Below are 24,427 nucleotides of genomic sequence, written 5' to 3' on the forward strand. Positions count from 1 at the left end.
CCCGGGCCAGGAAGGGGGTGGCCCAGTGGCTGCACCTAGCCGTCCACCCTCCTCCGGGAGGAGCCAGGCTGGTTCAGAGTCCGTGCCCTGCTGACCCCTGGAGGAACCCCTGTGCAGAGATGGCCCTGTCTGTTCCCAGCACATCCCCCAGCAGTGTGTGGTTCTAGACCACCCACCTGGGAAGTCCCTGGGAAGCCCCAGTCGAGACCGCCTGATGTGGAATCTCCCTGGAGAGCCCGACTCGCCCGTCCTGGAGCCCGGGCCCTGGGGCGGGAGGCTGTGCGGTGCTCTGGCGTCTGTCTGTAGCCTCGTGCCAGCGGGAATGTTTCTCACAGAGCTGGCAGAGAGGGCTGGGGTGCAGGGGGGTGGCCCAGAGGGGGCGGCCCACATCTTCGTCCTCCACCTACCCCGTCAGGCTGACTGCTGACCCCTCCCCGTGCCACGGGGTCCTGAGAGTCGGGGACCCCGTCAGGCTGACTGCCGACCCCTCCCCGTGTCACAGGGTCCTGAGAGTCGGGGACCCCCGTCAGACTGACTGCCGACCCCTCCCCGTGCCACGGGGTCCTGAGAGTCGGGGACCCCCGTCAGGCTGACTGCCGACCCCTCCCCATGCCATGGGGTCCTGAGAGTCGGGGACCCCCGTCAGACTGACTCTGCCGGCCCCTCCCCGTGCCACGGGGTCCTGAGAGTCGGGGACCCCCGTCAGGCTGACTGCCGGCCCCTCCCCGTGCCACGGGGTCCTGAGAGTCGGGGACCCCCGTCAGGCTGACTGCCGACCCCTCCCCATGCCATGGGGTCCTGAGAGTCGGGGACCCCCGTCAGACTGACTCTGCCGGCCCCTCCCCGTGCCACGGGGTCCTGAGAGTCGGGGACCCCCGTCAGACTGACACTGCCGGCCCCTCCCCGTGTCACAGGGTCCTGAGAGTCGGGGACCCCGTCAGGCTGACTGCCGACCCCTCCCCGTGCCACGGGGTCCTGTGAGTCGGGGACCCCCGTCAGGCTGACTGCCGACCCCACCCCGTGCCACGGGGTCCTGAGAGTCGGGGACCCCCGTCAGACTGACACTGCCGACCCCTCCCCGTGTCACAGGGTCCTGAGAGTCGGGGACCCCCGTCAGGCTGACTGCCGACCCCTCCCCGTGCCACGGGGTCCTGTGAGTCGGGGACCCCCGTCAGGCTGACTGCCGACCCCTCCCCGTGCCACGGGGTCCTGAGAGTCGGGGACCCCCGTCAGACTGACACTGCCGACCCCTCCCCGTGTCACAGGGTCCTGAGAGTCGGGGACCCCGTCAGGCTGACTGCTGACCCCTCCCCGTGCCACGGGGTCCTGAGAGTCGGGGACCCCCGTCAGACTGACTGCTGACCCCTCCCCGTGCCACGGGGTCCTGAGAGTCGGGGACCCCCGTCAGACTGACTGCTGACCCCTCCCCGTGCCACGGGGTCCTGAGAGTCGGGGACCCCGTCAGACTGACACTGCCGACCCCTCCCCGTGTCACAGGGTCCTGAGAGTCGGGGACCCCGTCAGACTGACACTGCCGACCCCTCCCCGTGTCACAGGGTCCTGAGAGTCGGGGACCCCGTCAGGCTGACTGCCGACCCCTCCCCATGCCATGGGGTCCTGAGAGTCGGGGACCCCCGTCAGGCTGACTGCCAACCCCTCCCCGTGCCACGGGGTCCTGAGAGTCGGGGACCCCCGTCAGGCTGACTGCCGACCCCTCCCCATGCCATGGGGTCCTGAGAGTCGGGGACCCCGTCAGACTGACACTGCCGGCCCCTCCCCATGCCATGGGGTCCTGAGAGTCGGGGACCCCGTCAGACTGACTGCCGACCCCTCCCCATGCCATGGGGTCCTGAGAGTCGGGGACCCCGTCAGACTGACTGCCGGCCCCTCCCCGTGCCACGGGGTCCTGAGAGTCGGGGACCCCGTCAGGCTGACTGCCGGCCCCTCCCCGTGCCATGGGGTCCTGAGAGTCGGGGACCCCGTCAGGCTGACTGCCGGCCCCTCCCCGTGCCATGGGGTCCTGAGAGTCGGGGACCCCCGTCAGGCTGACTCTGCCGACCCCTCCCCGTGCCACGGGGTCCTGAGAGTCGGGGACCCCCGTCAGGCTGACTCTGCCGACCCCTCCCCGTGCCACGGGGTCCTGAGAGTCGGGGACCCCCGTCAGACTGACTCTGCCGGCCCCTCCCCGTGCCACGGGGTCCTGAGAGTCGGGGACCCCGTCAGGCTGACACTGCCGACCCCTCCCCGTGTCACAGGGTCCTGAGAGTCGGGGACCCCCGTCAGACTGACTGCCGACCCCTCCCCGTGCCACGGGGTCCTGAGAGTCGGGGACCCCCGTCAGGCTGACTGCCGACCCCTCCCCATGCCATGGGGTCCTGAGAGTCGGGGACCCCCGTCAGACTGACTCTGCCGGCCCCTCCCCGTGCCACGGGGTCCTGAGAGTCGGGGACCCCCGTCAGGCTGACTGCCGGCCCCTCCCCGTGCCACGGGGTCCTGAGAGTCGGGGACCCCCGTCAGGCTGACTGCCGACCCCTCCCCATGCCATGGGGTCCTGAGAGTCGGGGACCCCCGTCAGACTGACTCTGCCGGCCCCTCCCCGTGCCACGGGGTCCTGAGAGTCGGGGACCCCCGTCAGACTGACACTGCCGGCCCCTCCCCGTGTCACAGGGTCCTGAGAGTCGGGGACCCCGTCAGGCTGACTGCCGACCCCTCCCCGTGCCACGGGGTCCTGTGAGTCGGGGACCCCCGTCAGGCTGACTGCCGACCCCTCCCCGTGCCACGGGGTCCTGAGAGTCGGGGACCCCCGTCAGACTGACACTGCCGACCCCTCCCCGTGTCACAGGGTCCTGAGAGTCGGGGACCCCGTCAGGCTGACTGCTGACCCCTCCCCGTGCCACGGGGTCCTGAGAGTCGGGGACCCCCGTCAGACTGACTGCTGACCCCTCCCCGTGCCACGGGGTCCTGAGAGTCGGGGACCCCCGTCAGACTGACTGCTGACCCCTCCCCGTGCCACGGGGTCCTGAGAGTCGGGGACCCCGTCAGACTGACACTGCCGACCCCTCCCCGTGTCACAGGGTCCTGAGAGTGGGGGACCCCGTCAGACTGACACTGCCGACCCCTCCCCGTGTCACAGGGTCCTGAGAGTCGGGGACCCCGTCAGGCTGACTGCCGACCCCTCCCCATGCCATGGGGTCCTGAGAGTCGGGGACCCCCGTCAGGCTGACTGCCAACCCCTCCCCGTGCCACGGGGTCCTGAGAGTCGGGGACCCCCGTCAGGCTGACTGCCGACCCCTCCCCATGCCATGGGGTCCTGAGAGTCGGGGACCCCGTCAGACTGACACTGCCGGCCCCTCCCCATGCCATGGGGTCCTGAGAGTCGGGGACCCCGTCAGACTGACTGCCGACCCCTCCCCATGCCATGGGGTCCTGAGAGTCGGGGACCCCGTCAGGCTGACTGCCGGCCCCTCCCCGTGCCATGGGGTCCTGAGAGTCGGGGACCCCGTCAGGCTGACTGCCGGCCCCTCCCCGTGCCATGGGGTCCTGAGAGTCGGGGACCCCCGTCAGGCTGACTCTGCCGACCCCTCCCCGTGCCACGGGGTCCTGAGAGTCGGGGACCCCCGTCAGGCTGACTCTGCCGACCCCTCCCCGTGCCACGGGGTCCTGAGAGTCGGGGACCCCCGTCAGGCTGACTCTGCCGACCCCTCCCCGTGTCACAGGGTCCTGAGAGTCGGGGACCCCGTCAGGCTGACTGCTGACCCCTCCCCGTGCCACGGGGTCCTGAGAGTCGGGGACCCCGTCAGGCTGACTGCTGACCCCTCCCCGTGCCACGGGGTCCTGAGAGTCGGGGACCCCCGTCAGGCTGACTGCTGACCCCTCCCCGTGCCACGGGGTCCTGAGAGTCGGGGACCCCGTCAGACTGACACTGCCGACCCCTCCCCGTGTCACAGGGTCCTGAGAGTCGGGGACCCCGTCAGACTGACACTGCCGACCCCTCCCCGTGTCACAGGGTCCTGAGAGTCGGGGACCCCCGTCAGACTGACTGCCAACCCCTCCCCGTGCCACGGGGTCCTGAGAGTCGGGGACCCCCGTCAGGCTGACTGCCGACCCCTCCCCATGCCATGGGGTCCTGAGAGTCGGGGACCCCGTCAGACTGACACTGCCGGCCCCTCCCCGTGCCACGGGGTCCTGAGAGTCGGGGACCCCCGTCAGGCTGACTGCCGGCCCCTCCCCGTGCCATGGGGTCCTGAGAGTCGGGGACCCCCGTCAGGCTGACTCTGCCGACCCCTCCCCGTGCCACGGGGTCCTGAGAGTCGGGGACCCCCGTCAGGCTGACTCTGCCGACCCCTCCCCATGCCACGGGGTCCTGTGAGTCGGGGACCTGGGCGCAGCTGTCTCACCACCACCCACCTGCCCTGATGTCTCTTCTCTGGCATTTCTCTCCCACGTGCTCCCCGTGCGCCACGTCCCCCCCAGTCTCCTGTGACGTGTGTGGATCCCGCTCCCCCTCCCTCCAGTCCCTCTCCGACTGCTTCCTAGTGGGACGGTTTGAGACGGCTAGCTGACAGAAATAGGACACCCAGGTCCCGGGAGTGGCGGGGGTTATTCATTTCTCACCAACCACGCAGCCCTTCCGGGAGTAAAATCTAACCTTGACCAAGGGTCCTCCTCTTCACCCGAATTGGCTCTTTCTGTGAAGACCCATCTCATTGCACGGGTGACCGCTGTCCCTCCCAGTGGAGCCCCTGTCACCCGCGTGACCTTCCTGGGACACGCAGTAGGAGTCGAGTACTGCCCACCTCCAGGCTCTCTGAAAATGAGGTGCTTGGGAAAGAGCGCTGGGTGCCTCTGGTAATTGCTGGAAGGGGAGTAGTTCTTTTCTAGGAAGATTGAATGGTGGCCACCAACCACTGTGGCAACGACTCCTCCCTCCCAGCCACCCCACCCCCGATGTCCCTGCGCACCCCCCACCCCTACCCAGCCCCCCGCAGGTCAGAATGTGGGCTCAAATCACTGGGATCCTGATCAGTGGCTCCCGTCTCCTCTCTTTGCCCCCCTCCCCGCCCCTGGACTCTCAGTTTAATCTGTTAACTTCTGTTCTTATTTCACTTTGCAGACTATTTGCCGATTTCACAAGACATAATTTTTATCAACTAGCTCTTAAGAGAGGCATAACCAATTGGGGTTTGCTACCAATACTAGAGAGAGGCCACAGTCCGGCCGGGCCGCCCCGGCTGCTGGCCGTGCCCACTGGACCTGTCCTAGCTGCTTGTTTGAACGAATGCTCTTTTGTGCATTTTTAATTCGTGGAAAAGACTTGTGTCCTCATTGCTTCACAGAGTTTTTTAAAAATAAGTTTATTTCCCAATCCCTTCCCATTTTGCTTCCTGTACGCACTGTGAACATCCTCCCACACCTCTCCCACCTGCCCCTCCCCCAGAATGGGGCCAGGGGAAACTTCTCACAAACTTGGTGGAGCCTCCTCAGGGGATCCAGGTAGAAGGCATCAAATTACTTTTTAAAAAACCACCAGACAGGCTCATTGGTGCTGGTGGGCCGCAGGGTTTGGGGGCGGGTGACTTGGAGTCCTGTGGTGGGCAGTACCGGAAGTGAACATGTGTACACACACACACACACACACACACACACAGTTCCATAATCTGGAAGAATAACGATCTCCAGGTCATCTGGTTGTCTTTGTCTTGGGGCCAGTCCCTCGGTGGCTGTTGCCAGAATAATAAGCAGCCCTGTCTGCCGGAAGGGACAGGGGTCACCCGGGTGCTGCCGCATCTCAGGCACAGTGGACACTAGCCCAGACTGGGCCGCCCCTTCCTCACCCCCACTGCCCGGGCTGGGCTGGCCTGGCCTTGCCTGCTGGCGTCGGTGGCCTCTTAACCCACTGGGGAAGGAGGTGGCAGAGCTCAGAGGGTCCATCCTGACTACGTTGGCACCCCTGATGGTCACCCCCAAAAGAGCTTTCTTTTCCCATGATCCTGACCCCCTCGCCTCCCTGTTTGAAACCCCCCACTCTGCTGGAGTAGTGAGGTGCAGCTCAGTTGGACCTTCAAGAGTCGCCCCTTGGTTCACACTCCTCGTTTGTGAGAAGTGACCCATGTGCCCCCATCAGGTGCATTCAATGTGAGCACGCCCACGCGTGAACGTCAATGTCCTGAGACACACCCTGCGTGGCTCTGCGCATCTCATTAAAGATGCTTGATGTAATCATTGGTTAGTGTTCTTTTATTTTCCCACAGGCTTCTTCATGAGTGCTGTTTTCTTTTTTTAATCTGTATGGCTTGTTTTTTTTTGTTCCTCTTTACTTTGTTCTGCTATGAATTGCTTTGCTTTGGTGAACTTGTCCTAGTTTGCTTGCCTCCCAACATTTTAGCCATTGTGAATTTCGTTCATCTCTGTAAAGAGTTCATCTGTGCTTCTCCCTAATGACATTTTATTTCCCCCCTCCTGTAAGCAACTGAGGTAGAAAAATAAATTGTTTACCACGGATGTGCTGTGTGCTGCTGTCTCTTAGCCTGACAGTGTCCTGTTCTCGCTCCGGGGGAGGTGAACGCACCGCATAACTGGCCCAGGGACAGCCCAGCGTGGTTTCTGAAAGCATGCGAACTCCCCCTGGCTGCCACCTGTCCCCTCCACCCCCCCCCCTCCTCGTGTCCCCTGCACTTGCTCAAGGCGGTCGTGTCCTTGAGCAGAGACACAGAGCATCTGCATGGCCAGCTGCATGGTTCGCCCCAGTGCCCCTTCTGCTGCCAGCACCCCTGCCCTCGAGTGAGAATGCCAGGGGGACATCTGGAGCCCCTCGCATCTGCACACCAGGTGTGTGTGAGTTCGTGCACGTGCTTGTGCACACCGGCCCACGAGCGCTTTGCACATGGCTCGCCGTCCTAACCCGGCTGGAGAGCGCAGGCTGCAGCTGGCCCCAGCCTCTCGCTGCCAGGCTCACTCAGGCACACAGCCCCCCGACCTTGAGCAGGTGACGTAGCCACGCCCCGGGGATCATGATAACGGCACCTGGTTAGCGAGGTGGTTACACCTGAGTAGGGTGGTGTGTACAGGCGAGCAGGCCTTGTAAATTGGTAAGTGCTCTACAACCGGACGTTTTAGAGGCGGGGCCCTGGCGTTCCCATCATGTCCCCCCTCCAGCGTGGGTTTCCTTCCTCGTCACCCCAGTGGAGCTGCCTGCGGGTGGGTCTGCTTGTCACTGAAAGAAGAGTACAGGGTTTCTAAATGAAGCCAGAGGGTTGCTGGGACTCCTCACCCAACCTCAGGCCCCATCCCTCATCTCCGTCTTTATTTACTGATGATCAGAGTCTGGACGTGAATTAGACTCACTCCTCCAAGACACTCAGAGTCCAGCCAAGGGAAGACCGGACCCACTGAGCGTCACAGGACAGGTGACTAGCTAAAGAGGGGACCTGGCTCGGCTTGCAGGGAACAGGCGGGCTGCCTGTCCAGCCTGGGGCAGCCAGGCATGGCCCCTAGGGAAGGGGACACCAGAGTGAGCCTTGCAAAGTCACATGGAATTAGCTAAGTAAAGAAGGGACAGGAGTATGGTTCAGGCAGAGAAATGTCATGCTGAGACACTGAATCAGTTTTAATAAAGAAAATACAAAAGCGAGGAAGGAAATGCAAAATAATGCTTAAACAAAAGAAAATTATTTCTTTGCATAAAAGAAGCTGTATAGAACTTCATAGTATCAGGTCTTGGTTTTTCCTATCTTCCTGTTCTGTCTTCTTTGACATAAGACTCCATCTCATGATGTAAGAAGGTTGCTTGTGGCCCTGGCCGGTGGCTCAGTGGATAGAGGGTCAGCCTGGAGTATGGGCGTCCGGGTTGGATTCCTGGTCAGGTCACACAGAAGAAGCAACCATCTGCTTCTACCCCTCCTCCCTCTCCCCCTTCTCTCTCTCTTCCCTCCTGCAGCCAGTGGCTCGATTGGTGTGAGCATGGCCCTGGGCACTGAGGATAGCTCAGTGGGTCCATCTGAGCGTGGCAGCCTCAGGTGCTAAAAAGCAGCTTGGTACTCTAGCATCAGCCCTACACAGAGGTTTCCAGGTGGATCCCAGTCAGGGTACATGTAGGAATCTGTCTCACTATCTCCCCTCCTTTCTCATTTAAAAAAAAAAAAAAAAAAAAAAAAGGTTGCTTGAGCTGCAATCATTAGATACTCACCCGGAAGAACACATCTCTTCCCTTTAATAACACTTCATAGAAGTCACACTCTGCTTAGATCCCATTGGTTAGACCTTAGTTACATGGCCAGTTTTAGCTGCAAGAAAGCCTCAGAAATATCTTTATTCCAGGTGACCGTGTGCCCAGCTGAAAACAGCATTCTGATACTAAAGAAGAGGAGTGGAATAGGTAGTAGGGGACACTTTGCGGTCCCTGCCACAAACCTGAGAGGAGGATTGCAGGTCCTGGCATTATGAGCAGTTCAGTGTGCGGGGAGCCTGCAGGAGCGTCTTGGGTGTGGAAGGTGAGACAGGGCCAGATCAGACTGTACGTAGAGGAGCAGCGTGATCAGGTTTCAGAGCAGGGGCTGGGAGAGGGAGAGGAGCCCGTAACGAAACTACAAGGATGAGTTCAGAAGAATGTCCCTTCTTCCTGCACCCCCACCCCCTCTCCTCTCAGCCTCACCCTCTCTTGGCTCCACTCCTCACCCTCTGCCTTGCTCACCCCTGCCTTGGGCTGGCTGGTCGCCTTTGGGGGTCTTTCAGTTCTGAGAGGTAATGCAAGGTTAATAGAACCCCGACCGCCACTGAGTTTCTAGGCCAAGCCTTAGTTCCTGGGGTGTCCTCAGATACAGGTATTTGGGGCTGCCAGGCTGACGTCCCCACAGCTCAGTGCTCACACCTCCGTCCCAGGACGCTGCGTGCGTGTGAGCAACAGGGTGCGGGTCCCAGGCGGGGAGACTCGTGCCTCTAGTTCTCGGAGTGCCGGTTTGGGGTCCTTCCTGTTCAGCGATGGGAAACGGGTCCTGTCTGCTGATGTTGACTGATAGGCGCTGGCTTCCTAGAGCACTGGCTTTAGAATGGTTTGGAGGCCAAGTTCTGGCTCAGCAGAAAGGAGCGGCGATTGGTTAGCAATGTCTGTGTGGTTCCTGGGCGGGGACTGGGGCCCTCTGGCCTCACACTTTGTCTTACGTTTGCCGGTGTCGTGGCGTTGCGTGGGTGCCGGGAGATGTGTGGGCCCTTAGAGAGGGCCGTCCGTTTCACGCAGAGGGAGGGGGTGTGGACTGAGGATATCCAGGTATCTGCAGGAGAAGCCTGTAGTCTTTTGTCAAGAGGGGCTGCTGCCAGGTAAGCTTGGCTTTGTTCAGGTGGTTCGGTGTCTGAGCGAGGACCGAGGCCTAGTGGCCTGACCCGTCTGAAGGATGTAGCTTGAATGTGGACAGCAAAGTGGAGGAGCCCGAGTTCCTAGAAGGGAAGGGTGAGCCTTGCTCGGGGACTGGGGAAAGCAGCCCTGGGCCTGAGGAACGGGCTGCGTCCTGAGCCACCCGAGCCCACCCTGCCCGCTCAGTCTGTGTATGACGTTTGTAAAGCGTTCAGACCTGCGGATCGCTGCTGCACGAAGGCCCAGGACCCTGCCTGGATTGGTCGCCGGAGCCCGCCTGTCCACCTGCTGCTCCAGCCGACCCAAATGGCAGAGGCCCCCTTGGGCCGCACCGTCTCGGGAGAGGCCAGACCTGAGCTGTGCTCTACCTTGGTCTCTCCCCAGTTGCCTAGGACTCAGGAGGGAGAGGGACCTCCCTCCACAGCCCCCGGGACCTTGTCAGGGACGATTTCAGGACCACAGCAGTGAAACTGTGGCACCAGTGGCTCAGATATAAGCAGGACTCTTTGCTCCTGCTTATGTTTGTAAGGAGCTCTCTTCTCAGCCCTCTGCCCCAGAAATGCCCTCATGGGGAACCCCGGCAGACCCCCCGACATGGTAAACCAGCATGGCCAACGATCCCGGCTCGTTGCTCCTGCTTGGGTTTTAGAACGGAGGCCGCCTGGTGAGCGAGGGCTGACTCCTCACTTGTAGGCAAGCTGATCTTGAAATGCCACGACCAGACAGGCGGGTGGCTCTCCAGGAACGCTGACAGAACCGCGGGCCCATGCCTGCAGGTGCCCACAGCTGCGTGCCCCCGCGCTTTAAACCGAAACGCACCCTTGGACTGGGGGCTCCTCCTGACACAGCAGCCCCCCCTCCCCCCCCAGCCCTCTCATCTGCACGGCCCTTCAGCTCAGAGCTCCGTCTCAGGGAGGACCCCTGCGCAGACTGGACCCCAGGCCAGCCTTTAGATCACGAGGCGGCCCCTCCCGTGGCCGGCCCACTCCTCTGCCCGCTGGCCCTGTGTGCACTTGGGGCTTATCCTCTTGTTGAAATATTAAAGACAAACTTGGGAAAGCTCTCTGCTACTTGAAAAGACAGACAAGCAAAGTTTGGCAGCACGCCCCAAATCCGGCAGGCATGAGGACAGTCAGGGCTGTGGGTGGGCGGGAGGGGCTGCCGCCCCCCCCCCCCCTGCGCGGAAAATCAGGAGCCCACGCTATCCCCAGATGGAAGCAGAGCGTGCTGTCCAATAGGTATTTAATAAATGTTTGCGGAAATGAGTCGGAGCGATCTGAATTGACAGGAATGGCGGGCTTCACTTTCGATTAGCTTCCTGTGCCTCCTGCATAAATGAAGAGAGATGTGACTAACCAAGCGCTCAGCGCCCGCGCCGAAGCCCAGGACACTGCGGTTTCCGGCGCGGCTTCGGGAGACGGGAGATGGCGTTCTTGCTCCTCGCTTGCTGGGAGAGGAAGGCCGCCTCCGGGCCTTAGTTTCCCCCTTTGTCAGATGGGGCTATTGATCCCTGTCCTGTGCTGGCCCCTTCCTCGCAGGTTACTGAGAGGGTCCCTGGGGCCGGGGATGCCCTAGTGCTTTGGAAAAGGGCAGCAGGAGGTAGAGCCATGCAGCGGCCGAGGGCCCAGCCCGCGGTGAGGGAGGCGTGACGTCACACGTGCTCTCTCGCCAGATCCCGGCCGCTGTGGCCCTGCTGTCCTCACTCTCTTCACACCTTCTGGGTGTCTCGACCACCAGGCTCGCGATGTGAGCCTGCCAGCAGGAATGTAATCACCTTTCTTCCAGCCCTTCGGTTTTCATTTCCATCAGCAAAAGCAAGTGAAAGGTCACAGCTTAAAAAAAAACAAAACATAAATTGCTCAGTGTATGGAACTGCGGGCAGGCAGCCGTGCCAGGCCTGAGGGTGGAGCTGCACGTGCCTCCAAACAGCAGAGGACGGACCGGAAGGCAGAGGTGTGGCCCCCACGCCCTCCTCGTCCTCGGTCTGAAAAGATGGAGAGGAGTCCATCCCAGAGGCTCTTTCCCTGAGTCCAGATCGGCTTGGACCCACGGCCCCCTGAGACCTCACCCAGCAAAGTCACCTCCTCTGCTCCCCGTTCCTCCAGTGTCCGTGGCGGGGGACGGGGCATCTCCGTGCGCGGGTCCCGATGCGTTCGGTGTGGTCTGCCTGGTGTGCAGAATGAGCACAGGGAAGAGTCCCTGACTCTGCCTGGAAAGTTTTCAGGAAGGGGCGACATGTGAACGGGGCTTTGAAGCACAAAGAGAAGTTTGCCAGGCAGGCTTGACGGCACGCAAGCATTGCACGCCTCCTCTCCCTTGCCCTCCCGGCTCTGTGGATTCTGTGGCCCCCATCTGGGCAGATGTTGTCATATAACCTTGGCTGGGGCAGCTAGACAACAGACTGTGGCATTGGGAAACTGAGGCCACCTCTTCGCAGACCCAGGGAGTCCCGGGCGAGCGCTGTGGACCGGGAGTGCCGACCCCGCCCTGCCACAGGAGGCTGGTCCCTGTTGGGGCCTCGGTGAACGCCGCCGAGCCGAGCCCATGGGAGGTGGAGAGACTTGCCCAGACATACTGACCACAGAGAGCAAGGGGAGCACAGACTGCTTCTCCCTGTCGGTCTCGCTGCCGGCTCCGAGCCTGAGCAGGGGTTTGGCTGGGCCCAGCATACCCCTGATTTTGCAGGGGAACCCCTGAAACCAGACCAGCAGCTCTCTTAGTGGTGCCCACCTAAGGCCCCCCCAGGCTTTCTTCATCTGACCTCTGGTTCCAGCCTTGAATGTGCCAGGACTCAGGTAAGGCCAAGCGTAGGGGGAGGCACCTCCCCCTCCACCCTTGCATCTGTCTGTCCCGCTCCCACCCCTCCATTCTTGACTCACTGAGTGCCTAGTTATTGAGCACCTGCTGTGTCAGAGGCGCTGCTCTAGATGCTGGGGTCACTGGGTGAGTCAGACGCACTGCTGCCATTATAGGGCACTTGCTGGGCAGACGAGCAAACAGGGTCCTACTCGGATGGAAGGACCCCAAGTGGCTCTTCTGGCCGTGCCCTTCCTGGGGGACCTGGGAGGTGCTGGACGAGCCCGTGAGCAGCATGTCGGCACAAGGCCAGCTGCTGAGCACAGGCACCGGGGCTGCAGCATCCAGGTCCGCCCCTGCGGTCACCACTGTCACAGGGCCCAGCCGGCTGGCCCAGCCACGCCTTCCCCAGCCCCCAGAACCTCTCGCCTCCTGCCATCACATTCCTCCACCAGACTTAGAGCTTACACTGCCGATAAAATACACCCTAACCACTCACCAGTGAATTGTAAATGTTATCTATTAAAGCACTTTGGATGTGAAATGTCATGTAAATTAATAGGGCTTTAGAATAGGAAGGCACTGAAGGGAGTTCTCAGCTCTGCTACTGTTATTACCTTGAGCAATAATAATAAAAATAGAAATAAAAGTTATTCCACTTACTGAGCAGTTACCGAGCGCCAGATTAACCGCGCTGAGCACTAGCGGCGTCCTCTCGTTGAATTTCACAGTGGCCCGACAAGGAGCCATCATGGACCGTGTTTACAGAGGAGCAGAATGAGGCCGAGCTGGATGCTATGGGACTTGTCTTGGGTGGCACAGCCAAGGAGTGTTGGGAGATGGCCTTTTTTTTTTTTTTTTTTTTTTTTGTATTTTTTCTAAGTGAGAAGCGGGGAGGGAGTCAGACAGACTCCCACATGCGCCCAATAGGGATCCACCCGGCATGCCCACCAGGGGACGATTCTCTGTCCATCTGGGGCATTGCTCCCTTGCAATCAGAGCCACTCTAGTGCCTGAGGCAGAGGCCATGGAGCCATCCTCAGCGCCCAGGCCATCTTTGCTCCAGTGGAGCCTTGGCTTCAGGAGGGGAAGAGAGAGACAGAGAGGAAGGAGAGGGGGAAGGTAGAGAAGCAGATGAGCGCTTCTCCTGTGTGCCCTGGCTGGCACTCGAACCCAGGACTTCCACACGCCGGGCTGACACTCTACCACTGAGCCAACCGACCAGGGCCGGGAGATGGCATTTTTAACCACGTCGTGTACAGTTTCCTTTTACCGCTCTGGACCTTGGAGCCCTTCACCTCTTCAGTGGACGAGCAAATCTGCTTGTAGAGCAGCAGCGAGGGCTCAGCGAGGTGACACAGGTCCCTAGGCCGTGGAAAGTGCTCAAGCAGTAGCTGCCATCACCATCCTCAGCCCACGAGTCATTTCTCATCATCTGACTTTATAGGTGAGGAAACAGCCGCCAAGTTTCTACCATTCACCGGCCCACCAGGGCTGGTGTACAGTGATGTGTGTGGTCCACTGGCGGTTAAAAATGTTCCGTAGTTCTGTGCTGGTTGTCAATAGTGTCTGCCCTGAGCACTCAGAGCACCTCTCCCACCACTCTGTGCTCCTTCCCAGGACTCCCTGACCCGCCCAGGCCCACCAGCGATGCCCAGCACCGCAGGGGTCTGTCGTTCAGCACCTGGACCGCCCTCTCTCAGGAGACCAGAGGTGGTGGCATCTGCATTCTACAGGGAGGGAACTTGAGAGCACAGGTGTTAGTTTACTCACTGAGCTAGAGATGGGGCCAAGGTGGGTGGGAACCTGGAGTCTTTCAGCAAAACGTCTGGGGTGCTCAAGAGACCAGACACTCGTGCACACGAGCACCCTGGTCCCCAGCGGTGGGCACTGTCGGACTCGCGCTTGGAACCCTGCAGCAGCATTTAGACTTAAATGGCTCATCAAGAGTCCTCTTTGGGGAGGAATCAGAATGTTGACTCTTTCTCGGGCAAGTCAACATCTGAAATTTGGGGAACAGAGCTCTCTGACCAGTGGGCTCTGGAAGGACCAGTGACCAGTCAGACCAGTGGTTTGTCCTTGCCTTCATTGGTGGTAGGCGGGAGAATGTTTCAAAAGCAGAAGTTGCCATTTTTATGAGGAGTAGGGGAGAAGCGGTGGTACTGTATGCAAGGAGGAATTCTCAAAATAGTTTGTTGATGTCTTCTTAAGAGGTTGCGGTCTGGAATCCCTTCACTTTGAAGGTCTTGGTCTCAGAGAAACGGGCAGTTGTTTGTTCTGTGGGCACACAGGTGCTCCTGGGTTATCCAGGGCCACAAACTGCCATCACAGGGCAGGCCAGCAAGGGCTGACTTTGCAGTGAACTCCCTGTGGCCGTTCTCGTCCTTGAGGTCTCGCCGGAGGGAGAGACTGGTGCTGGACAGTGTCCTCATCGAGCCAGAAGCCAGTGCTGGGGCCCTGGCCAGCACTACAGAGGAACCTAGCCCTGTCCCCAAGGCTCTGGGTGGTCGGGCCAAGGCTGCATGAAGCTGGAACTCTCTCGGGTCGCCGCCCCCAACCCAGTGGATAGTGACTACAAAACAAGTTGAGAGACCTGAGTCTTGGTCGTGCGTACGTGCCAGGGCCTGGCTTGGTCATTTTTTTTTTAACTGAATTGAATTGTAGTGGTGAGAACTCTTGAGGATTAGGTCAAGATCATAGTCAAGGGAACAGCTCCATTCCTTTCCTTCTGCTTCCTTTTATTTATTTGCTTATTTTTTGAGAGAGAGAGAGAGTGAAAGAGAGAGAGACAGGAAGGGAGAGAGAGGATGAGAAGCATCAACTCGTTGTTGCATCACTTTAGTTGTTCATTGATTGCTTCTCATGTGTGCCTTGACCAGGGGGCTCCAGCCGAGCCAGTGACCCCCGTGCTGACAAACCCGCGCTCGAGCCAGCAACCTTGGGGCTTCGAGCTGGCTGCTTCAGCCCTCTGGGTCAGCGCTTTACCCACTGCACCTCCACCAGTCAGGCCCCTTTGCTTCCTTGGTCCCAGAGAAAAGAATTCGTTAGAATGGCCACTTCCTCTGCTCTGGCGTCCCTGAGGACTGACCTGATTGCTGCAGGATTTAATATAGCCACACCCAGGTCTTAGCTCAGCCATGAGGAGACCCCACAGCAGACAGGGAGGGACCTGGCTCCCCGGGCGGGCGGTGGGCCTGAGGCAGACCCACCCCTTCTCCCTGGCAGAATGAGCCACGGCTCCCCTGCCGCCCAGGGCACTGCTGATCATTAACTGATGCTCCCTCCTTCCCAAGGAGCTGGTGTGTGCAGCCTGATCCCCAGCTGGCTGCCTTTTCCCCACCAGGGGCTAGTAGTGATTGCAAGTTCCGTGAGGGCAGAGACAGTGCGTTTAGTTCATAAGCCCAGTCACCAGGGGCTAGTAGTGATTGCAAGCTCTGTGAAGGCAGAGACAGTGCGTCTAGTTCATAAGCCCAGTCACCAGGGGCTAATCGTGATTGTAAGCTCCGTGAAGGCAGAGACAGTGCGTCTAGTTCATAAGCCCGGTGATCAGGACAGTGCCTGGGTGTGGTAGGGACTCAGTAAATGTCTGTGGCGTGGGCAGGGGGCTGAGGAAGTCGAGTTACGGAGCTCCCTGCAGAAGTCCTAGGTGAGCGGGCGCTGCGGCTCCAGCTCTCCGTTGTGAGGTAGAAAGGCCTAAGGAGAGGATGCCTGCTGGGCCCGAGTCCCCAGAGAGCGCTCTGCTTCCTGCCTCCCGGGACAGCCCCGGACCTCTGCGGAAAGCCGCGTGCTCAGCTCCGGCTGCGCTTCCCGCGTCCCCGGGGCTGCTTGGAAAGTTTCCACTGTCCAGGCTGTACGGCAGACTGAGTGGTTCAGCACGGGGAGGGGGTGCATCATTCAGTAATGCACATTACCGAGTTTTTCGAGCTCCCCGGGGGACTTCAGTGTGCAGGCGGGTTGGGGATGGGTTAAGGAGTTGGCGTGGAGTGCGGGCTGTGGCCTGGTGGTGGACGCTCACTCTCCAAGGGGCCAGGAGGCAGCTGGGGCCTCCTGCTCTCGCTCTGCAGCCCTCGACTCCATGCTGTGAGCTGGAGCCAGGCCCAGAGCCTGGCCGGTCCGGACCAAGGCCCGTTGTCCCGCCTCAGTCAGAGCAGATCAGAGGCTGCAAGGTGCCTCGTGGTGTTGGGGAGCCGGCTTCACCCCACACTGGCCCTCAGGGCATGGTGGCAGCATGTACTCGCTGCTCCCTGACCACGTCCGAGTCAGGAGGATTCTGGCCCCGCACCCTTGGTCTGCATTTGCCTCTTTCTTAGAATTTTCTTTTGTTTTCAGAGGATGCTCCCAGACTCCCTGTTTCTACGTTTCTACAACCCCAGGGCCACAGACGGGCTGTCTGACAACAAAACATTATAAAACCCCACAAAGATTTTTCCCTCTATCCCCATCTAAATGTCTAAAGAATGATATCTTATCTAAAAATTAAGCCAAACAGCAATTACATTGAAAAGTATTGGGGGCAGTTTTTGCGCCCTCCTCCTGCCGTGGCCGGAACCTCTGCGTCCCTGCAGCAGCAGGGAGGGGCCAGGACCAGCCCCCAGCTGTGGGCCCTCCCCCACCCCCTGGCCCAGGCAGAGCTGGCCTCCTCACTGGCTCCTCTGCCTCCCTCACTAGAGGGACACTAGCCAGGCTCCAGGTGACCGTCACTTCCCGCCCACACTCTCCTGCACCCCAGGAGCGGCACCCAGCTCTCTCCTCCATCCCAGGGTCTCCACAGGAATGGCGCCTCGGTGTCCTCAGTGAAGGCCAGGCTTGCTCCTGACACTATGTGGAAATCAGATTTCTGTTTTGAATGTAAGGAACTCAGTAGTGTTTTGTTTTGTTTTGTTTTGTTTTCCCCCAAATGGACACATATCTGCTTTTACAGTTTGATCACATCATTGTGTCCCTTTGGTTTTCAGTTGTCCCTTTCCGTGCCCTCTGTTTCTTTCTGAACCCCTGGGACCTCGCGCTCCAAAAATGTATCATTTGGCTTTTTCCAGTCTTAGCGCCTGGCAGCCGCTGCGCTCTCTTTCTGCACACAAGCTAAAGCGAGGGAGTTCCTGTGTAAAGAACCAGCCCTGTCACAGCAGGCAGGCCTGCCCAGGACGCGGGGAGGGCCCCAGGCCGGCCGGATCGCAGGCAGTGGAGTTTCTAAACTCTTCTAGGACACGTTTTCTCTGTTCTGGGTGACCAATTTATTTTGGTTGCCTATTTTTGAGTATTTCGGCTCAGTAAAGCAACATTGCATTTAGCCAAGAATGTGGGGACCATCGAGAGAAACCCCTGGTGGGGGGAGTGCAGTGGGGTGCTTTCGGCAGGCACCACATGGGAAAAATCGTCCTTCATAATGGACCACTGGGGGCGGTAATGCACATTACCAGAGTGTTTCATAAAACCCCCTCAGTGTCACAGCCCGCCGGAGCCATAGAGAACCCCAGAATTCTCTCACCTCCTCTTTGTGGGAGAAGCACCGAGGGCCTACAAACTCACCCAAGGGTCCCTGCAAGCAGTAACTGCCCCAGAAAGGGTATCCCAGGTGGCGTCTTCTCAGACCAAGAAGGGGAGTGGACGCCGAGGAAGAGGTGCCTGACCCTACACCCCACGGTGGACAGGACAGCGCCCCCCTCTCTGTGTCTTACCTGAAACTGAGGGCACCCAGGCTCCCTTGCATCAGGGATCCTCTGCCTCCACACAGGGAGATACAGGCCGAAGGATACAAGCTTGCCGTTATACATGAATGAATTCTGAGGGGGTTCTGTTTAGCGTGGCATGTATAGTTAGTAACATGGTATTGTTTACTTGAAAGCTATCGAGCATAGGTCTTAAGCATTCTCACCATTAAAAAAATGAATTGACACTGAGGTAATGAGTGTGTTAATTATCTTGATCTTAGTGATCACTCCACAATGTGTGTGTGGGGGGGGTATCAAGTCGCCACATTGTACACTTTAAATGTATATAGTATCTGTTGGTTGTTCCTCAATAAAGTTGGAAAAAAGGTTACTAAAAAAAAGAGATACAGGCCCACCCGATTCTTTGTAGGTTGCTAAGCCCCACCACCACCACCAGAAGAGAGACCTGCAGCTCTGAATGGGGACTGTGCAGATGTTCTCACAGGGGTCTGGTCACAAGGATTCGTTCACCACTGTTCGGGGGGGGGGCTTTCCTTCCACAGGGTGGTAGGGTGACTGTCCTATGTGGGACATGTGACTCAGCCCCTGCCCTAGGAGAATTTGTCACTCAGCCAGAGAAATAAGATGTGCACATGAATATACCCGCTTAGGACAGGTAGACACCCGTATTGCTGCAGAAAGAAACGGGTAGGCGTGGTCTCAAGTCCTCCTCAAAAGAACCTAAACTGGCGTTGACTTCTAATTTTCAGTGAAGTCCAGAAAAGGGTCTCATTCGCTGACCGTGGAATGGTGACACCTTTCACTTCAGTGAGATGCTAACCCTAGAGGTGTGCTAGCACCAACGCAAGGGACAGAGGGACTTGGGTTTGTCATCTTCTCACACAGAAAGATAGGCTCATGCAGGGTCCGAGGTGACAGAACTTTAGAGGTCGTCCAGCCCTCCGTCCTTGCAAGAGGGAGGACTCGGTTGGTTGCTCAGGACCCAGAGAGGTGACGACCCAGTCACCCAGCAAGGCAGAGGCAGCCAGGCTGGAGGCCAGGCTTTGACACCAAACCCAGCGAGCCTCCCATTGTTCCACTTGAAGGGCAGAGGAGCTCCAGGCTCTAAATATTGTGTCTTTGGGGCTGACTGCTCTTGAACAATGACAGGCTCTACAAGGCACGCACCTGCCCATGCCAGGAATTCTACCATTAGTGCTTCATTCCTTTGTATACAGATACTTCATCTCTGAATAATACAGGGTTCCCCATTAGGAGGCGCATACTACATTCCTAATACCTAAGTTCCCAGGTAGGCACCCTAGACCTGTCCGGCCCTGAGATTTTATCAGCAGAGTATTTTTCTCCTTTCTGTCTGATTTACTGCTAAGAAATGGAAAGATTAGACCACTACGGTCATGCCAGCCCTCTTGGCCTGGTCAAACTTCGAGCCGAACAGAAGAACACATGTTTTATCTTGAACTTTGGAAATTTAGCTCCACTAAAATGGCATCATGAAGTTGGGTCATGGTGAAGGATTACAGACCACTGTTATCAGTAAGGAATTCAAGGTCCCCTGTGTGCGTGTGACCCTCTGACCACATGGCCCAGAATGGGGAATGTGGAACAGCTCTGCGTGGGGAGAGTCCAGTCTTGAAGGTCGGGCAGATGGCTGGGCAGAGGTCTAATAGGCCTTATCAACATGTCAGCTCAACCTCATTTATGTTTACTCCCTGTCACTTTGCATCTATTAATCCCGCAGTAATATCGTCACCTCCTCTAAAGATGGGGACATTAAGGCACAGAAAGGTTAAGCAACTTGCCCAAAGTCACACAGCTAGTAAGCGACTGAGCCAGGATTTGGACCCAGATGGGCTCCATGTCTGTGCACTTAGCTATTGTGCTAATTTGCCTCACCAGGAGAAACCTGGTTGCCCCTTCATGTGTGGGCCAGACAGGCTGTGTTGAAGAGGGACCCCCCTCTCCACATTCCCAGCAGCAGAGTGGGTGGTCATCTCCCCTCTGGGCAGTGCAGTGCTGGGCAGCTGTGGGCACTCATGGATGCGGGGGCTCTGCCGCAGCTTTGCTCTGGGCCTCAGCCCAACGAGAAGCCCTGAGCCCTGCAGACCTTGTCCCTAATTCCCAGGGTCCTCCTCTAAACCCCCCTGCTGGCAGACCTTGTCCCTAACTCCCAGGGTCCTCCTCTAAACCCCCCTGCTGGCAGACCTTATCCCTAACTCCCAGGGTCCTCCTCTAAACCCCCCTGCTGGCAGACCTTGTCCCTAATTCCCAGGGTCCTCCTCTAAACCCCCCTGCTGGGGCAGTTCTCTCCTTGACAGCCCAGACACCCGGTCCCTTCAAAAATAAATAGAAGAGGTTTACAGGGAACCAGCCCGCCACAGGGGACCCCTGGCTCCTCGGGGGGCAGGAGAGATGCTGAAAATGGGATCTGAGGCCAGCCTGCAAAGCGCTCCCTGCACCCCCAGCTCGCCCAGACCCCGCCCAGGAAAGCATGTGTCCACCAGGGTCCGTGATCTGGGGCCTCCTGGTCCTCGGGGCCCTCTTACTGTCCTGGAGGCGGGCTGTATTCCATCAGATGGCGTTAGGCCAGGGTCACGATGCTTGTTTGGTTCATGACAGCTCCTGGCTGGAGCAGGCTCCCCACAGGGACCCACAAACACACACCCCTTTCCTGGTTCTGTGCTCACCCTTCCCCGACAAGCTACCAAGGAGAGCCCCATGTCCCTGGAAGTAGCATCAGGAGCTTATCCGCAAGGTCATCTGGAGAGGCATTTGGGGTGACCAGTGAGGCCGGAGGTGAATGGCAGGAGCTGGGGATGTGGGCCAGAAGGAGAGACAGTGGTGGCGGCTGCGGCTCTCATTGCAAGGGGCAGGCTGGGTGGCTCTCGCCTCCCCACCCCCACCCCCGCCCTCCTCTCACCTGTCACTCCACATAGCCCCTAGCTTTGCTGGTTGAGATTGAATTCCAGCCCTCAGCGCCGGGATGCTCCATCTCTAGCATGAGCCTTTATCTGAGATTCAGGATAATGGATTTTCTTGGATATGGTTTTTTTCCCCCTTCTTTTTTCTCTTGGACTTTTTTGTCCAAAATGCTGTCAACTCCAGAAAATAGATCTTTTGTTAGAAGTCTTTGTATTAACTCAACTCCCCTCCCCCCAACTCACCCCTCCACACAGTCCCACCACCACCACCGCCTTGTCATGCGTCCAAGGCTACCTGCTTCAGGTAGAAGGTGAGAGCCTGCAAAGCGTAGCCTGACCTGCCCTCCGCCGCCTCCTCAGGCCCCGCCCTGCCCCGGGCCTGCGGGGAGCCTGGCGCACTGAGACTCGGGACAGGGAGCAATAACTTGACTTCTTCCTTATGTTCCTTCAGCACATTCTGCCAGCACCCAAATCTCCAGAAATCTAGATCCCGTCTGGAAGAAATGGGGAGAGGACTTAGTGGGACAGTCCCCTTCCTTGGCGTTCGGCTGGGGGCGGGAGCAGCCTCCAGGCGTGTGCGCATGCGCGGTCTTCATGGGAGCTGGAGACCCAGGCCAAGCGGCCGGGGTCCGCCGTGTACATTTATTTCACCTGGATCTTTCTTTTTCCCCCTTCAACAGCCCTATTACCATATTTAAATGCAAGTATGTCTCTTTTCATTGGCATTATAAGTAGTTTAGCTTGACCTTAGAGTAGCTTGTTCCCTTTTGAACTTCTTCCCCCGTAGTTCCATGTAGCTAGGACGGTAGTCTTAGAGTTTAGTGGGCTTCTAGTGCCCTCTGTTTGGGACTTGCTCTTCTCTCCACTCTTCCCTCCCCTGCTCCCTGCCCCCCGTGGTGCATGTCTTCCCCTCTGTCCTGTGCGAAGTCCTCACCTGGAAAGCTCAGTGGGTGGGCCGTTGGCTCCATGCTGCTGGCCCTGGCACGTCCTTGGAAACCACGGGCATCGGAAATGGTGTCGGGCCTCCGAGGGTCTTCCTGGATGGAGAGGGTGTTTGTTTCATGTGTGTGGAAGTGTATCTGTGTGTGTCCCGGTGTGTGGCTGTGTGTGCACATGTTAGCGGCCCAGGGAAGCCCACCTCTTCCTTTCCTGGACCTTCTGCCACCACACTGGGCCACCTTGTCCTTCTGACTTCTAGTCCCCTTGCTGGGATAGACTGGCCGCCGGTGCATTATTAGATAGCATAAGCCTTGGTCCAGACCCCTGGGGGACCCTGCCGAGTGGCTTCATCAGGGTCAGCGGAGCTCGGATAGGAGAGCCGGCTCTGTGTCCCCACCCCGGTGCCTCGGGCGACTAAAGCCCTGAGAGACGAAGCCACAGGGCTCGCCCCACGGAGGTCCCACACTCCCGCCCACAGCTGGCCTCACGCGCACGCAGTCAGCCTGACGCCCAGAGTGCTTCGCCCGTAGGCCTGGGGCAGCGATGCTGCCGACAGGACAGAGTCGGCTAGGAAGGCCGAGCAAACCTGCAGCGCCTTTGGAGAACAGCTCGAGTTAAGCTGTCTCCTGGCCAAGGGGCCCCTTCCTGTGCCTACCCCATCCCAACGCCCTCCCGCCTGCGGCTCAGGGCTGACCACTTCCTGCAGGCACCCCGGCCGGGCTTGGTCCTGCTCTGGACGAGTCCTGGGGAATTACCTGGTGTCACTGCAGAGGTGACAGAGAGCTAGCCCCGGTGGCTGTCTCTCTTGAGAGAGAGAGGTTCCTCCTATAACCTCTGGAATTTGCTGGTATGCCTAGGAGAACCAGTTTCCGGGTGACAGACGTGAGCAACACCACACCCTAAGGTGCTGCTGTGCCTCTCAGAAGCCTGAGAGCCACTGATCCATGCCCCCCCCCCGAAAGTTGCCCCCTTGGAGAAGCCCTCCTGTCCGTTGTGTGGGGGGGGGGGGCGGTGGCTGGGAGTCAGGGCTGTCTGTGCCCCTTCCGGATCCCTCCTTGACTGCGGCTCCGCTCTCCCCACCAGGCTTCCCGGCAGCAGCGTATGGACCCGTGGCGGCAGCGGCGGTGGCGGCAGCGAGAGGCTCAGGTAGGAAGGTGTATGGGACAGGCGGCGGCCAGGCATGCCCCAGTGCGCAGGGGAAGGTAAAGGCCCTGTTGGATCTGTGTGGCTGCGTCTGTCCCTCAGCCTGGAGGGTGGGCACGAGGGAGGCTCGGGCTAGCCCCTGCCCCCCAGGGCACCTCCCAGCCGGGGTCCCTCACCAGACTGCCAACCAAAGGTAGATGATTATTCTGTCATTGACAAAAAGAAAAGTGGATTGCTTTTGGACCTGGACGGCCCCTTCACCTGACAGCTGGCTTCAGGGCACCTGTGATCAGTCCCCTCCTTGGCTTTCGCTGGTTCACAAGGCTCCCTTCCTCGGGTCTCAGACCCAGCCAGTAAAGGTCTAGGTGTCAAAGGGAAGCTCAGAGCCCATCCATGGGTTCCCAGCTTTAGCGCAACCAACCAGTCCTCTCGGCTCCCGCTGACCTGGCTAAACCCCAGAGCTCCCAAAGGCCGAACGTGGAGCCAGCCCTGACCTCAGTGCATAACCTGCAGCTTCCAGAGGTCCCCGCAGCCTCCCAGGCCCTCTTAGCCGAGACCGAGGGCGCCTGAACTCCGGCTGGGCTGCCAAGGGAAGCGGGGTTTTCTCTCCCAGGAGGTTGCCCCGGTTCCTGGGTCTCCACATCCAACCTTTTAAGGAGGTCTGGAACCCCTCAAGTGAGGTGGGAACGTTCTCCCAGAGGCGCTGTGGGGTCCGCTGGAGCCGGGGCACGTCCGGGTCACAGCCCCAGGAGCACTTTGTGGCCGTCTCCTCCAGATGCTCACTGCTCTGCCCCGGGCTCCCAGCAAGGCCCTGCCCACCGCCCCCTCGGCCACGGGCTGCGTGAGGCCGCCCCTCCTGCGCGTGGTCGCAGCTCTCCCCCCACAGCCCGTGGACCGGGCGCTGGAGCATCCAGCGGAGCCGTCAGTTTGGTGTAACAGGACTCCGAGGAGGGCGGGGGAAGGGCGTGCTGGCAAGGGTACCAGGCAATGGGGCATTAAAAGCCCAGAGGGCAAATGCCAAAAACCCAAACCCTCTGTGACAAGAAACTGGCACAGTGAGGCCCATTAGAAACGTCAGTAAAAATCCGTTCCATGCAAACTGGCACTGCCTCGAGCTACAAAGGATCCACTCCTGCGAGTCAGCCACTGGGGATTTATTCAGAGGGGCCAAGGCACTCTCGGGGGGGCCAAGGGGCAGCTCGCCAGAGAACAGCGCAGACTGGCCTGGCCTGTCAGTCCGGAGAGCCAGGTGCCTTTTCTCAGTGTCCACCTGCTCCAGGGGCCTCCCCCACCCTCCGGCCAGTGCTCCTTGGCCCCCCCTTCCCTGGGGACGGGGTACACAGCTGCCTCGTGCCTCCCTGTTCCATTTGGATTTTTAACTTGAGTGCTTTATAGATGAGCCTCTTGTCCTACCTGTGCCTGGTGGGGTTGGGATGACAAAAAGAAAACTTGGGATTTTTGAGTGTTGTTGGTTTTGTTTTCTCCATTCAGTTTCTTTCTTTATGATAACTTGGATTATGAAACTAAACTTTAACCCAAAATTAACCCTGCCTCTCTCCCCACCCCATTCTCCCTGACTTCATGGCAAGTTTAAAGAGCAGCATGGGGTTCTT

The 24,427-nt window shown here is 59.2% G+C and overlaps 1 protein-coding gene across 9 annotated transcripts in view; it reads left to right on the top strand.

The window, feature by feature from the left end:
• The window catches only part of MSI2 (musashi RNA binding protein 2), a 416,318-nt gene that overhangs the window by 363,814 nt on the left and 28,077 nt on the right, over nt 1–24,427 (top strand). For 4 of the 9 annotated variants that reach the window (XM_066264029.1, XM_066264023.1, XM_066264022.1 and 1 more), the window contains exons 11-12: nt 21,413–21,436; nt 22,755–22,817. The exons of 1 other annotated variant lie outside the window; for it this stretch is intronic. In XM_066264029.1, the coding sequence (XP_066120126.1) occupies nt 21,413–21,436; nt 22,755–22,817 (87 nt within the window). Of the gene's footprint in view, nt 1–5,113; nt 6,502–21,412; nt 21,437–22,754; nt 22,818–24,427 lie in introns of those variants that run through there. 4 more of the 9 variants (XM_066264030.1, XM_066264024.1, XM_066264026.1 and 1 more) reach the window with 2 other exon arrangements.

Source organism: Saccopteryx bilineata, chromosome 2 (genome assembly GCF_036850765.1).
Source record: "Saccopteryx bilineata isolate mSacBil1 chromosome 2, mSacBil1_pri_phased_curated, whole genome shotgun sequence".
NCBI classification, from domain to species: Eukaryota; Metazoa; Chordata; class Mammalia; order Chiroptera; family Emballonuridae; genus Saccopteryx; species Saccopteryx bilineata.